This window comes from Callorhinus ursinus, unplaced genomic scaffold, assembly GCF_003265705.2.
Source record: "Callorhinus ursinus isolate GAN/ISIS: 27379988/994484 unplaced genomic scaffold, GSC_fseal_2.0 scaffold4, whole genome shotgun sequence".
In the NCBI taxonomy this organism is placed as follows: Eukaryota; Metazoa; Chordata; class Mammalia; order Carnivora; family Otariidae; genus Callorhinus; species Callorhinus ursinus.
The window spans coordinates 56,095,478-56,110,713 of NW_027397066.1; the positions used below are offsets into that span (position 1 = coordinate 56,095,478).

A 15,236-nucleotide genomic window follows, 5' to 3' on the forward strand; every position below is an offset into this window, starting at 1 on the left:
ATACACAAAGCTGTACATTCTGATGTTTGATTTATATGTTCATGGAAACAGGACAAAACAGATACATCTGGGAAGTCATTTGGGAAAGAGAGGAGGTGAAAGAGGATTGTAATTTTTTTATTGTCTACACCTTTTTTTTAATTGCACAGGGTATGTCTTCCTGAAATACCCTCTATTCAAATGGTAGACATTGGGTAATATGATGTCTGCAGCTAATAACTCACCTAATGAAATGTTGGGAAATGAAAGAAACCAAATGATTTCACAGACAGCTAAGTCCTGATTGGCCTCTCAGTTGCCAGCCTCCTGGAATTGAGTTTAAATTCCTTCTACAAACTTACAACTCATCAAAGGGTAAAATTATTCACTACATACACTGGCGCAATCAACCGGACTTTGAATATCATTTCACCCATACATTTAGCCAAGTGGAGAGAAAGGTAACATTAATTGGCCATATTTCAAACAGAACTTCTTAAAAAATATCTTCTCTGAAAGGGAAAAAAATAGAGTGAAAGAGTGACACTATTTTGTTATTATAGGTAGCATTTTGAGACATGAAGACTATGATTCTACTACTTTATCTTCTAGGATCAACTCAGTCATTACCGGTAAGTGCAATATGTTTATTTTATTACCAACCAGCCTCAGCAGCACCCCCTGCTTGTAGACATAACTTTCTTCCTGCACTCCATCAACACTGCTCTGTCCTGTGACCCATCCCCTTAGTTTTCTGTTTTTATTTTCCAAAGTGAAAAATGACAAACTAATAAGGTGTCAGTGCATATTTCAACATACTTAGATTTTTAAAAAGCATCCACTCTAACATGATAGAATTTCAATTATTTTGGCAGAACAGTGGGGTAGAAACTAGGGGGGAAAAGGAATGCCTTAAATTATATCTACTCAAAGTGGATAATTATTTTACTTTCCAAGAAGAATTTAAGATTTTCTTGGCAAATGATTATTTTCTCATGACTAAAGAGGTAAACTACATTTTCTGACTTTCCTAACTGGAAGCATGAAACATGTAGACTATGTAAACCCTAAAAATGCTACCAAATTGTATGACTATATAAACTTTAAAAGGTGATCGAAGTGCACAACAGCAAGAGGATATTACAAAGTGGCCAACTTTTTTACTTAGAACATTGAAAACTATGTTCACATATAACATGTTTGAAAGAAAGGAGTACTAGTGTTCGAATACATACTCCAATTGTCCTCCAATATTTTATAGACATAGATGTGGGTGGTTTGCCTCTCTAAGTGGACTTCCCTTTGACCATCTGAGATGACATTTGACATAGAGAAAAAATTAGAAGGAATTTTCTATGAAATAGAAGAACAAAAAGAGACCATTCTTAGTTGAACTCCCTTGACACATCTATAGTCATCCATACAATCAACAAATACTTACTGAAATCTCTATGTACCAGATACTATGCTAGTGCTGAAAATACAATGGTGAGCGGGCAAGAAAAAGACATGATTCTTCATGGTGTTTGCAAGGATTGTAGATACAATAAAGATTTTTTAAAGAAATGTTAAATTATAAATTATAACTATGCTTAGTTCTACGAAGATGAACAGGGTGATCTTATAGGGAGGGGATAGAAGCAATCTCCTTATTTCACTCCAAATATACTTATGTCCTTCTTTAAAGAAGTTGTCTGCCAAAATTTATCTTTGAAACAAGGTAAATTAGTAATTCTTTTGTAAAACATGGATTTTTTTACTTCAAACAAATTTACCGAAAGTTTCTTCTAAATAGGGTGTCTTTAGTGTATTTAAATTACCACACAATTTGTGAAAACTCAAAATAAGTAAAACTTTCTGGGCACACAGCAATCATTCAAGGTTGACTGAGGAGTGGCATACAGGTTAAAGCAGGTTGCTAATAGCCAATGATGTGAAAGCAGCTGGAGAGTTAGTGGAGCAGGGGATGCAGGGTGTGACACTGACATGTCTACAAGGTATAGTAGTGATATTTAATAAATGAAAACTCAGGACACATGGACAAGGTATTTTTTATTATTTGTAAGTGAATTTATTGAATCATCATAAAGGCATAAAAAATGAATCAATGATAATTAGATAGATGATATGGATGTCAAGGACAATTTCACCCCTAGAATTCAGTTATTCTTAATACACTAGGAAAATACCCAGGCTGGGAAGGAGATTGAATTTCCATTACGGGAAATAACCTGTCAGGCACAAGGCAGAAGCAGGAAGCTTCATGAAAATGCAGTAGAAGTTATGGCAACTTACCTTCAGGCATGGGGGAAAAAAGCAAATGTTTACAGAGCTAAGGTGCAGATGATGTATTTCATGTCCTGAAAAAGGAGGAAGGCAGTTACAGAGAAGAGAAGGAATCCTAGGAACTACTACCTGAGGTCCATGTGTCCAGCCCCACCCTAGACCCCTCCCCACCACACCCCTCTGCTCTGGCATTTTTCCACTCTACAATTCCATCTCCTGTCGCACAAGAAACTTCCCAGGGAGTTAAAACTACTCCAGAAACACACAGAGCCTAAAGGCAGACATTTCTGCATTTGGGACAGCTTGTTACATCCTGGAAATAAATGGATACAAAACCTCAGACCCATCCCTGCCTAATCTAATATTTGTTATCACAGACGCAGTTCAACCTTGCTTTGGGACTTCCTCCAACAAAACCGGCTCCACATCAGGCAACACTACTAAACCAGCAGCAGCCAAATCAGGTGAGAGTCCTACAATTGGGAACATTTGCAGATCAACAAAGGAAACATGGGAAGACTAGTGAATTTAAAATCAAGATTTACATAGTCTTATGGTTGAACAAGGGAAAAAGACTTTCTCTTGGGAACAAGAACAACAAAAAAGAACCAAAACACTTTTTGAAAATGTTGAGCAGGAAAAGCAAGCCATCTTCATTCTTTTTCTTTTTGTCTCAATAATAATTTGGTTTAGCAACCAATAGTAAAACCTGAAAAGCAAGAGCTACACCTAATGACAAAGCTTGGTCATCAATGCCCTTGCACTACTGTGACATAGTCACATGTGGTATCTGCCAGAGCTAGCAGGGTTTAAGATATCTCTATAAAAATAACTGGATTTCCTTATAATTTTCTTAAGTTCCATTGTTACTGATGAGCTGATGTTATTGTAAAATTTGTTTATGTAAAAACTTTTGAAAACTGTATTGTCTCTTGGCTACCCACTTCTTCCCACTCCATCACTTGCTCTGCTCTAAAGGATCCCTCTTTACCTACATCTAGAGTTTGTGAAGTAGTACAATAACACCAAAGTCTAAAGTTCTCTTTTTAGTTTACGGACATTAGAGAGCACTCAAGACAGGACCCCATCTCACTCCTTAAGGAACCTGAAGATTATACAATTTGAGGATGCTGTTTAAGAAAAGGAAGACAAATTTAGATACGTAAAATTAAGTACTAAAGTATATAATTTATTATTTTATTTTATTTAAAATCAATTAATTAACATATGGTATATTATTAGTTTCAGAGGTAGAGTTTAGTGATTCATCAGTTGCATATAACACCCAGTGTCATTACGTCATCCTTTATGGCCATCACCCAATTACCCCCATCCCCCCTACCCACTTGCCCTCCAGCAACCCTCAGTTTGTTTCTCAGTTTAAGAGTCTCTTATGGTTTGTCTCCCTCTCTGATTTAGTCTTATTTTATTTTTTCCTCCCTTCCCCTATGTTCATCTGTTTTGTTTTTTAAATTATACATATAAGTGAAGTTATATGATATTTGTCTTTCTCTAATTGACTTATTTAATTTAACATAATACCCTCTAGTTTCATCCACGTTGTTACAAATGGTTTTAAGATTTCATTTTTTGATGGCTGAGTAGTATGCCATTGTATATATACCACATCTTCTTTATCCGTTCATCTGTCGATGGACATCTAGGCTCTTTCCATAGTTTGGCTATTGTGGACTTTGCTGTTATAAACATTGGGGTGCATGTGCCCCATCAAATGACTATGTTTATATCCTTTGGGTAAATACCTAGTAGTGCAATTGCTGGGTCATAGGGTAGCTCTATTTTTAACTTTTTGAGGAACCTCCATACTGTTTTCCATGGTGGCTGTACCAGTTTGCATTCCTACCAACAGTGTAAGAAAGTTCCCCTTTCTCAACATCCTCACCAACATCTGTTGTTTCCTAGGTTGTTCCTTTTAGCTCTTCTGACAGGTGTGAGGTGGTATCTCATTGTGGATAATTTATTATGAGATAAGAAGTAAGAGCCAATTACACATTTTTAAACTCAACACATTGCTAGGATGCCACTGGGGGCCACAGAAGGGTCATTGCTGGTGAGAGGCCCCAAAACTTCAATTCCATTTACCATCATCCTAAATCCCCCTGTGACGAGAATACAGACACTTAAGGGTATCTGCCACTGACAGCATGGTGGAAACAGACAAACTCTGGTCTCACATCAATTTCAATGCCCCTACAGGTATTTCCCTCTTTAAGTCTAATACCACTGACACAGATGTTTGCACTGGGGTCAGATCTGCAGCTGGTAAGTACTCTTTTATATCATTTTAATATCCACTGTTAAATACAATACCTAATGTTGAGTGTATCCACAAATACACACACACATATTCATTGTAGATAAGTTGAAAGGGAACACATAAGAGTCAGAGCATAGGATCTATTCAGTACATCATAAAAATTTTTCTTAACAAAAGGGCTTCTAAGGGAATTAATCAAATTCTCATGTCTTAAACTGCTTTAGTTCTTCTTACTTCTTCTTCAAGCTCCTCTGCACATTCCTCCAACATATTTTCCTCACTGCCCCTACAATGTCCACACACCCACACAAACACTATGACCACTATCATCACCCCAACTGGAGCAAACTAGAAGGGGTAGAAAAATCTTCATTCTTCTCATGGACTATCTGTATAGTTTACTCTGTTCGGGAGAAGAAACATAATAAATTCCTTTCCTGATTAAGGTAGTCAGATTTAAACATAGTATTAGACTGTATTCAGACTAGATATTTCATTGTGACCCTCACCATTTTTATGGGGAAGCCTATGAAGAAATTAATTTCTTTATAAGAAAGCTATCAAAAAAATCTCAAGAACCATAGTTATTATAGTCAAAATGGGAAAGTGAGGATAAAATCATCCAAGTAATCCTCAAAAGAACAGGTTCATATGGGAAAAGTTAGTCCTGGACTTTATGGTTGTACTAGTAGACTAAATAAGTCCCTGAACTTCATCTCTATACCTAATTCTTAATGCAATAGTATATCACATACTTTTTTTTATGTGTGCATAGCAAATGTTTATATTTGCATAGAAAATCCTCCCTTTAAAGATATTTTACATTTGGTAAACACATTTTAGTTTCTTGAATGTTCAACATGAAACAACACAATGACAATCTTTTTTGTTGCCCTATAGCTAAATCCTGCTGCAGGGATGGCACCTGGTACCCAGACCCTTCCACTGAACTTGGGGGGACTGAACACACAACAGCAGCTGCAACCCCAAGTAAGCTCAAGATGGGAGTTCAGTTCAACATTGGGGAGCATTTTCTATCAAGTAGAAGCCTAAAGGGAAGGAAAGAACTTTTTTAAGGTTCTTAAAAGTTTTACATAGAAGGGGACCTGAGTGGCTCAGTGGGTTGAATGTCAGACTCTTGGTTTCTGTTCAGGTCATGTTTTGGGGGTCCTGGCATGGAGCCCACATATGACTTCATGCTCAGCAGGGAGTCTACTGGGATTCTCTCCCTCTCCCTCTGCCACTCCCCCCCTTCTCTCTCTCTCTCTCTCTCTCTCTCTCTAAAATAAATAAATAAATCTTTAAAAAAAAGTCTTACCCAGAAATTTACAGAGGAATGTTCAACTGAACATAGAGCATCTTTGGTAATTTGGTCCTTGATGAAAACTCACCAAGAAAACTGAACATGCCACCCCATAACCTCTCTAGAGTACATTTGTAGCAGGTAATAGGAAAATGTGAGGTGCTGGGGAAGATTAAAAAGTAAAGAATATAAGGGGGGAAATCGAGAGGTAGCAGGATTCTTTTCTACCTTGCTATTTTCTATAGAAGACTTTCTGGGTGACCAGAATCATCCCAAAGAAAAAATTGAGAGATGGATAAAGTTTATTTCCAGCAAATCTAATCTCCTTTTCTGTGCACTTGCTTCGTGCCTCCTCTCAAGTCCCCAACAACTCTCTAGTTCCTTCTCCCTTCCCATCATTACGTGCTTTCAGGAAAAACCCCGAAAAACCCTCTCCCACTAGGATTTAAATGATATGCGTAGGGCATCACTCAGATCAGAAGTGTTGCATCTTAACTACAGACAAAGCTCAAGTTTTACCTTCTTGAAAGTTCTCTGAATAGCTTAATGACTTGGAGAAAAGCACAATGATCTCTTTACAGCTAGACTAAGTTGTTTATAGATCACTTATTCCCTCTAACACATGAACTCAGCCCCTATCATTCCCACATAAGGTCTAATTTTTTGTAGAAGCTGTTTTATGTATTACATGTATTGTGTGTTAATTATAGAGAATTAAGAAAATATAGAAAAGCAAAAAGAAACATAAAACTCACCCATAACCCTACCCCCCCAGAACTAAACATGGTCAGCATTCTAGGGTATGTCCTTCCAGTCCTTTTTCTACCTACACATGTAAGTATATTTTTTAAAGAAAATATGTTCTTACTATGTCTAATGTTCTATAATCTAATTTTTTCACTTAATGTATTTTGAATGGTCTTTGTATTTTGAAATATTCACCTATAAAATTGTTTCTATTGATTGCTTAGTATTCTATCATATTGCAAAAATTGGGGTTTTTTAATCAAAATTTTTGCTTCTGTAAACACTATTACAGTGAACATCCTTTAACTAAGTCTTTGACCATATCAATGATTATTTCCTTAGGACCAGTTCTTAGGAACAGGGTCCAAAGGCATACAAAAGTGTAAGACTTTTAATACACATTCCAAAATTATGAAACATAAATACAGCAATGAACCAATATATTCTTACCATCTTCCTACCACCATGGACACCTCCAGGTCTTAATAAGAGCAAGCTTGTCTTAGTAATTATAATCAAAGTTGACTTTAATTGACAAAACAATTTGAAGCTGCTCAGTTTAAATTCTATATCATATGCAACTAATACTTTTCTCTGTACTTTCATTTGTCCAAAATAACAACACAAGAAACCCTCTACTGCTTCATTTATCCATATTTATGAAATTCTGTGACATAACTTATTTTTACATTTTTTAATATTGAGATGTATACTTAATTGTCTATCAGTCAGTGTTTATTTTTTACAGATATATTAGAGCCTTCACTCCAAGTATTTGCTGCTTATTTATATCTTACTAATAAAAGTAATCCTCTGAAAAAGACTAGAGATACAGGCAAATAAAATGAGAATTTCTTTAACACATGACCCTGATATAATCCATATGCTACCTTCCCAGCTTCAGTTTCAATTGTTGCCCTGCTCTAACTTTGAAGCCCAATTTAGTACATCTTCATATTCACCAAAGAATATCCACTGGAAGGGTGCCTTGGTGGCTCAGTTGGTTAAGCCTCTGTCTTTGGCTCAGGTCATGATCCCAGAGTCCTGGGATCCCTGCATCAAGCTCCCTGCTCAGTGGGGAGTCTGCTTCTCCCTCAGCTCCTCACCCCACTCGTGCTCTCTCTCTCACTCTCTCTCACTCTCAAATAAATAGATAAAATCTTAAAAAAAAAAAAAGAAAGAAAGAAAGAAAGAGAAAGATGGTGCACCTGAGTGGCTCAGATGGTTAAGCATATGCTTTCGGCTCAGGTCATGAACTCCAGGTCCTGGGATCGAGCCCCATGTCAGGCTCCCAGCTCAGCAGGGGGTCTGCTTCTCCCTCTCCCTCTGCCTCTCCCCCTGCATGTGCTCTCTCTCTCTCTCTCTCTCAAGTGAATAAATAAAATCTTAAAAAAAAAAAAAAGAATATCCACTGGAGTCAAAGGCATTAGTAGGCACTATAGAAGTCAATGAAGTTTGAGCAGAGAGAGTTTGATATTGCACGCTCCCCAGTATGCACTAATGTAAATCAATCCCCATTCTCAGTAGGGATTCTTCAATGTCTCCAGGATATGCCAACACCTCTTTGACCTCCTGTGCAGCCCCAGCCCTCCAATCTTGTGTCTCCCTATGCAGAGTGGCCTATATCCTCTGCCAGAAACCTGGGTACCCGTCCACAGCTCTCATCTATCAAAGCAAGGCCAAGGTGGTTAAGGGTAAACTCTAGAACCACGAAACTCTGGTCAAATCCCAGCTCTCTGGTTACTATGTGTGTGATCAAGTTGCTTCACCACTCCGTGGCTCATTTTCCTCATGATTTAAAATAGGGATTAAAGTAGAACCAACCTCTAGGGCTGTTATAAGGATTAAATGAGCAAATAAACAAAAAACACTTAGAACAGGGCCTACCACACAGTAAACACTCAGTGTTAGCTATTTTTATTTCAAACAACTTCTCTACTAAAAACTAATAAAAAAATTTTCTCCTTACTGTTACATTGGTGAAAAACTAAATTATCTTTAATTACACTTTTTATTTACACATCTGTGGTTTCCTATTTGTATCTTTTTGTTCCTTCGAAATGGCCTTTAAAGAAGAAATCTCAGTTATGCTTTTTTTCCAAATCCTGAATGCCCCTTCCCTTCACCCTATTTTCCAATCACCATTCTGAAAATTTCTTCTTTTTATTGTCAGTAGCCAAGGATCTGACTGACAGTAAGGCTTTTTTCTTAAATATATATACTTAAATGTATGTACCTTTTGGCATTATGGGTATTACTGAACAAACTATCTTGGGAAATAACAAAGTTAAGAGTCTGTTTCATAAGACTTTCACATCTTTTGGGTTGGTTAGTGTTAGAATTCCCATTTTGATGACTTTCACGACACTATGTGAATGTCTATAGAAATAAAAATAAACTTTAAAACACTAGTTCTCTTGGACAAACTCTAGGTTAGTTCTTAGAGTACTAGCACATGCCAACACCCCACCCAAATCTTTTCAACTAAAACTTTATAACATTTAAGTGGTTATCAGTGACCAGTAAATTATTTCTCACTTATTTCTAAGAACTCTGCCAGTATCAAAATGATAGAATATCATCCATAATTTTCTACCAGTGCTCTATTTTAACAGCAAAATATCCAGGTAACCATTATGAGACTAAATATATATGCTCTGATAAAACTTTGTGTTTTAAAAATCCATCTTTAATGAGTCTTCTGAGATGCCATATGAAAGAAACATGCATTTTACTATTATTATTACTTGTAATAACTTTCAGTTTGGAGATAGCTTGAGGCCAAAATTATTTTTTGTCCATCCTATTCAGTAACTTCTACCTCCTGAATGTGTTGCCTTGGACTAAAGTTTCTAAATCTCTCTGGGTCTAAGTCGGCTTTTTACAAATTGGATGAGTTCCAATTCCCAAGCAACTGTATGGGTTTCTGTCTATGACTATAGCTGATACACGAAATACTTCTTCAATGAATATTATATACTTTTAAGAAAATCTCAGTATTTGTATCATCTGCTAGAACTTACCTTTGAATATATTTTAATTGAATTTTTCACTCTTTTTAGATGTTACCAGTTATTGTAGCACACCTTGGAGCCCATGTAAGATTATTTTGTAATGTGATTTTTATTTTAAATCATCATAGTGTGAAATATGTCATCCTGCTTCAATTTACCAGATAGTTGCCAAGTTTCCTATTTACTTGGCACTGTATGAACACTGATAATTATGAGTGGGCCCTTATTGAGCATTTACTACACACCAGGCACTGTTCTAGGTATTTTATTATTTGTTATATACTATCTCAGTATTCAAAGCAACCTTTGAAGATAATATTTTTATTTATAATTTGAAGAGGAGTAATTGGAGATACAGTTATTCAGTTATAATCACACACTTAGTAAATGTCAAGGGTAAATCCTTTAAAGCATACAGCTAAGAAAAAAATAAATTAATGGGACTGATCTAATGATTAATGATTTGGGGGATTTCTTTTTTAATCTCAAATTTATTTATTAACCATGTATCTTTTCCCTAAAAATGATACAAATACTTTCCTCTCTCCCTATTTGCCTTTGCGAAAGGTAATACTTGAGGTCATTGATAAAATTACCAAGGGTCAAGGTCATATATGACATGCATCAGGTAGTAGCTTTTACTTCTGAAGCAGAATGAGATATAAAGTCCGTATCAATTCTTAATTCCACAGCTGGGAACACATCCCAGTGAAATAATCTGAAATATAGCAAAGGTCTATTTACAAATACATTCCTCAAAATAATAATATTTGTGGTAGAGAAAAAATCAGGTGCAACTTAAATTTAAACAAAAGGAAAATAAGATTGAGTAGATGGTGCAATGTAAAAACAAATACTTTGTAACCATTCCAAAAGTACATTTACTTGTATTTGTCACTAGTAAGTTTAAATGATTGTGGGTGTAATATTAGAAGAAAAAGTAAGACCCAAATTATATAAATGACTTATATAAATTATATGAATAGCTTCCATTATGTAAAAAACAAAAGTGTGAAAAACATCTGGAAGAAAATCCATCAAACTGTATGATGGAATGGTATTTTTTTCCTTTGTTGCTTTCTGCATTTTCCAGGTTTCTTCCAATGTGCATGTATTACTCAGTAATAGAAAAATGTATAACTTTTAAAATGCAGAAGACTTCACATCACTCAGATATTAGGTATTAGCAGTCCAATATCACATGCTGACTTAAATTATGTGAAACAAGTCATAAAGGCAGTTAAAATATTGTCGAAAATTTAAAATCTCTCTTTACAAATTTTACAAGTATTTTAAGTTTTTAAATTATGTTATATATATCTTGTCTCTATATATTAAAATTTGTCTAATAACGTGTTATTATTTTCCTTTTAGGGTGCTATCCTTAGCTCAGAGGAATTGGTAAAAAAAAATAATAATTACTAGCATTTCAAAGTCTTCTCACTGCTATCATAGTCCTGCTTTCTGTCCCCACACAATCTCTCTTGACCACAACCCCTAAACCTGGTGCATACTACTGTAAACTGAACATTTTTTATAGATCCTTGCATCAAGATACTTTTGTCTAGCTGAGGATTTCACTCTTCTTCTCCAGCTACTTTTCCATTAATTTTACTTAGCTTTTTTTTCTCATATATTGATATTAGATTCAGTTCTATCCAGAAATTCAATGCATATTTTTAAACTTTATATGATTAAAATCTAGGATTATAAATTATTAAAAAGCATTCAATATAGAATAATATACATACTGGTATTTGTTGCAGGAAAGATTAATTTTCTTGGCTTAAATTTTTAATTTTTATAGGAAAATGTTATTTTTCTAGCATCTTACAGTGATGCATGGACTCTTCCCTGTACACATGAATAACTAGAGGGCTGAACCTAAATAAAATTCATCTTTAGACACTTCTATAAATTGCCCCATGAGTCACTTTTAGGAAACAATGACTTGAATTAATGTGGTATCTAAACATGATGCTGAAGTTAAGAGTCGAGGCAATATCTTGGAAGACAGGTTTTCTTTTAAATCTTTCTATTATGAAAAAGGTAGAGATTCACTAGATTGTTCACAAATAAAATCAACGGGGCTGTTTTGCAACAATAGTGCATGAACACCCACATCTACCAGTTATTAAGCCAATTTTGTGTAACAGGCATCTTGGTAGATCTTTTACATACATTGCCCTTAATCCTCATCAAATTACAAACTACAGATTTTCTTTTAAGTAAACTATGCCCAACGTGGGGCTTGAACTCATGACTCCAAGATCAAGAGTTGCATGCTCTATGGACTGAGTCTGCCAGGTACCCCACAAAGCACAGATTTTTTTTTAAGCAAAACAAATAACTTTTTCCTCTTTAATGATGGCTTTTTTATTTTTTTTATTATGTTCAGTTAGCCACTGTATAGTACATCATTAGTTTTTGATGTAGTGTTCAATGATTCATTAGTTGCATATAATACCCAGTGCTGATCACAACACATGCCCTCCTTAGTATCCATCACAAAGCACAGATTTTTAACCCAGCTTTACAGATAACGAAACTGAGGCTCAGAGAACTTAAGCTACTTAGGCCCCAAGGTCAAGAAATAGTAGATTCAAATCGAAAGTCATTTTTCTATCTGCTAAACCAGTGGTTTTCAAATTTTTTTAAGTAACAGCTGTATTTTTCATGCAGCTAACACACACACACACACACACACACACACACACACACACACTTCATGAAATAGTATTTACCCTACTGTACAGAATGAACTTGGTAATTTACAGTCTATTCTTTGTGTCTTATTTTTTAATGATGGGCATTACCACCTTTTTGTTTCAAATCTATGAATACCATGACCCCTTGCTTGAAAACATCTATATTCCACTCCTGTCTCTCTTCTGGCGTAAGTCTAATTCTGGCTTTGGTACCTGGTAAATCTAAGACAGTGTTTCCCAAACTTCAGTCTTGGACCACCAAATCGAGACAACTCAGGGTGCTGATAAAAAAATGCAGATTTCTGGATCCTGCCCTAGATCAGCTCAATCAGAATCTCTCCAACAGTGGAGCCTGGGAATTACCTTTTAAACAAACTTCTCAGGCGGTTTTATACAAACTAACAATTAGGAACTATGCTCAAAGAAACTGACTTGTATCTTAATTATGAGCCCTCAACCCTTTTTATTCTATGTCAACATCATGAGAACTGAGGGGTTTCAGAGAACAAGTCCCTGTCTGAACTTTCTCCAAATCCAGTTTATACTAAATTATTTCTTCTTAAGAGGAACTTCTTACAGTAGTTTTTTCCAGAAAAAAAAAATAAACGTAGGCAGCAACAACATTTATTTCCAGTATGCAAATCATTGACAGACCTACACAGAGAAGTTCATTGAGTAACCTCAAGGAATATACAAGTTGCTGAATTGACAAGAGAAGTATTTCTGACTGAATATTCCAATGCCTTCAAAAAAAATAAATAAAAAGAAACTTGAAGAGATGCAAATCATGAGATGAAGGTTGATTGACTAATTTTTCCATTAATTTTTAGTCTCTTTAATTACTTTAAAAAATTCTGGGCAAATGAGAGACTATAATTTAGGTCAATAGCAGAGAGAGAGCCCAGCATAATTGTATGGATTTCCTGCCTTTGTTCTACCTCCAAATACACATAAGATGAACAAATTATTCATTATTCCTTCTCCCATGATTGTGACTTACCCTTTCTGAGGGAAATAAAATACAGCATCGAATTGTAGTCATGAAACTAGCATCAGGCTTGCTCAGAAGAGGGAGGCATTTCTCCTGAGGAATGCCCAGTCTTTATTATTTTCTCTGACTCTGCCCTTTCCATCCTGCCATTCCTGCCCCAAGTTGCTGCCCTCAAAGGAGGAGAGGCTGATTGACCAGCATTCAAATGTGTCCTTTTGACTTTGTTTGCCTTTTCCTTTTCTCCTTCCAGCCGGTGGCCCCACAAATCTTCACAGGCCTCATTTTTCAGCCACTGCTCCCGGGAGCCATCCTGCCCCCCAGTCCAGCTAATCCAGATGCCCGGAATGGAATCCTCCCTGCAGGGCAAGCAGGAGTGAATCCTGCCATCCAGGGAACTCCAGAGGGCTTCTCCCCAACTCCCAGCGACACAGACGATGACTTTGGTGTGACCGCCCCTGCAGGCATCCAAAGGGGCATGCACACCACCCAGGAAACCTCCACTGGGCCTCCAAATGGTAAATTCTCTGAGCCAGGAAAATGCCTCAGGAAAGTCATCTGCAGAGTGGAAACAGAGTTCTTTGTCTTGCCTTGACCAATACAGATCCTAATAAAATCAAGGATCCCCTTTACCTAACATTCACAATTGATTCCTGCAATGTGAGGGAATATTTTTACTGGGCCACCAATCCTACCTTATCAACCCAGGAAGGAGACATTTAATTGCTGGCATAACATATTTTCTATCTTAAGTTGGATCTGGAAGTCTTTGAAAACAGACTGTGCTCTGCCTTCCTCATCTTCCTCTGACCCCCAAACATATACAGGCCCACAGCAGACACAATTAATCAATTATCATACTCTCATCCACTCACTGATCATGGATGATCAGCAACACCTTCTTAACATAGTGTTGCAGCCACTAGTCATAGATGGGAGTTAGCACGTAGGTGAGCACGCGTGCCATTCTCTTGAGATGGGACTTATGAAATGTTGCAAAACTAAACTCTTTAAGCACCAAAATGCAGAGATAATCATTTAACATGCAGGGATGTCTAGAATCAAATGTCCTTGGAAATAACAAAAGAATGATTTGATATTGATACTTTTGCTCCAGAAAAGAAATTTGATCTCAAGTAAAAATGCTTAAATCCAATATGCTTTTACCTACTTCTTAAAAATATTTTATTTTCTTCCAGGAATTCAGTAAGCTGTTTCAAATTTTTTCAACTAAGTCACCACATATGTGGTGATACATGCGAATCTTCTTCACTGATCATATCATGGAATAGATGAAGACACACTAGAGAGTATCAGAAGAATCTCTTAGTTTACCTAATGTTCTTGAAATTTCAGAAAACATACTCTTCCTAGAGAATAATGACTTCTGAAAAAAAATAATTAAATGGATAAATTTGTCTTTGAAATGTAACTCTATGCCACCATGGACCTGGAAGATATATATATTAAATGTATTTTGAAACTGACCCTTTCTCTTCTTTTGGGCATAGAACGGTGGACCCTTTCAGAAACTGCATTCCCTTGGGACACTTAAATCATGCTAATGGAGGACTTGCTTTGGAGTATGGAGAACTGCAGTCATGAAGTGGATATTCAGCAATCTAAGGATAATTTCCTATTTCCTCACAACCAACTAATTACCCACTCTCTCCCATAAGAGCCACAACTTTAATTTTCTATAAGCACATCTAAAATACAAAGAGGAAACAAAGAATTATAAATCATATTGCCTGTCCTCAGGTTGCTCATATACAGAATTAGTGATTTGGGCATGTAATGCTTAATCTAGGTATATCTAAAAGTGAGAAATGCTATGAAATAATCACCAGAGGTGATTCTCTTGCTCCACATGTCTAAAAAGAATTTAATCTGATTTAAATTTATCGCTCAGACAATTGCAGTTCATTCAGAG

The 15,236-nt window shown here is 36.1% G+C and overlaps 1 protein-coding gene across 1 annotated transcript; it reads left to right on the forward strand.

Annotated features, from left to right (window-relative positions):
• The first annotated feature begins 557 nt into the window (after positions 1-557).
• On the forward strand, positions 558-13,898 carry AMTN (amelotin). Its single transcript, XM_025886981.1, has 6 exons — positions 558-611; positions 2,643-2,729; positions 4,483-4,548; positions 5,444-5,533; positions 10,982-11,008; positions 13,557-13,898. Exons 1-6 carry the CDS (start codon positions 558-560, stop codon positions 13,896-13,898), a joined length of 666 nt encoding a protein of 221 aa, XP_025742766.1.
• Positions 13,899-15,236: the final 1,338 nt, after the last annotated feature.

Bases quoted from the DNA above. Each gene is read 5' to 3' on its own strand.
- AMTN (XM_025886981.1), top strand. From the start codon at position 558: ATGAAGACTATGATTCTACTACTTTATCTTCTAGGATCAACTCAGTCA. The intron at 2,730-4,482 runs GTGAGAGTCCTA...ATGCCCCTACAG, and splicing joins ACCAGCAGCAGCCAAATCAG to GTATTTCCCTCTTTAAGTCT. The intron at 11,009-13,556 runs GTAAAAAAAAAT...TTCTCCTTCCAG, and splicing joins TCCTTAGCTCAGAGGAATTG to CCGGTGGCCCCACAAATCTT.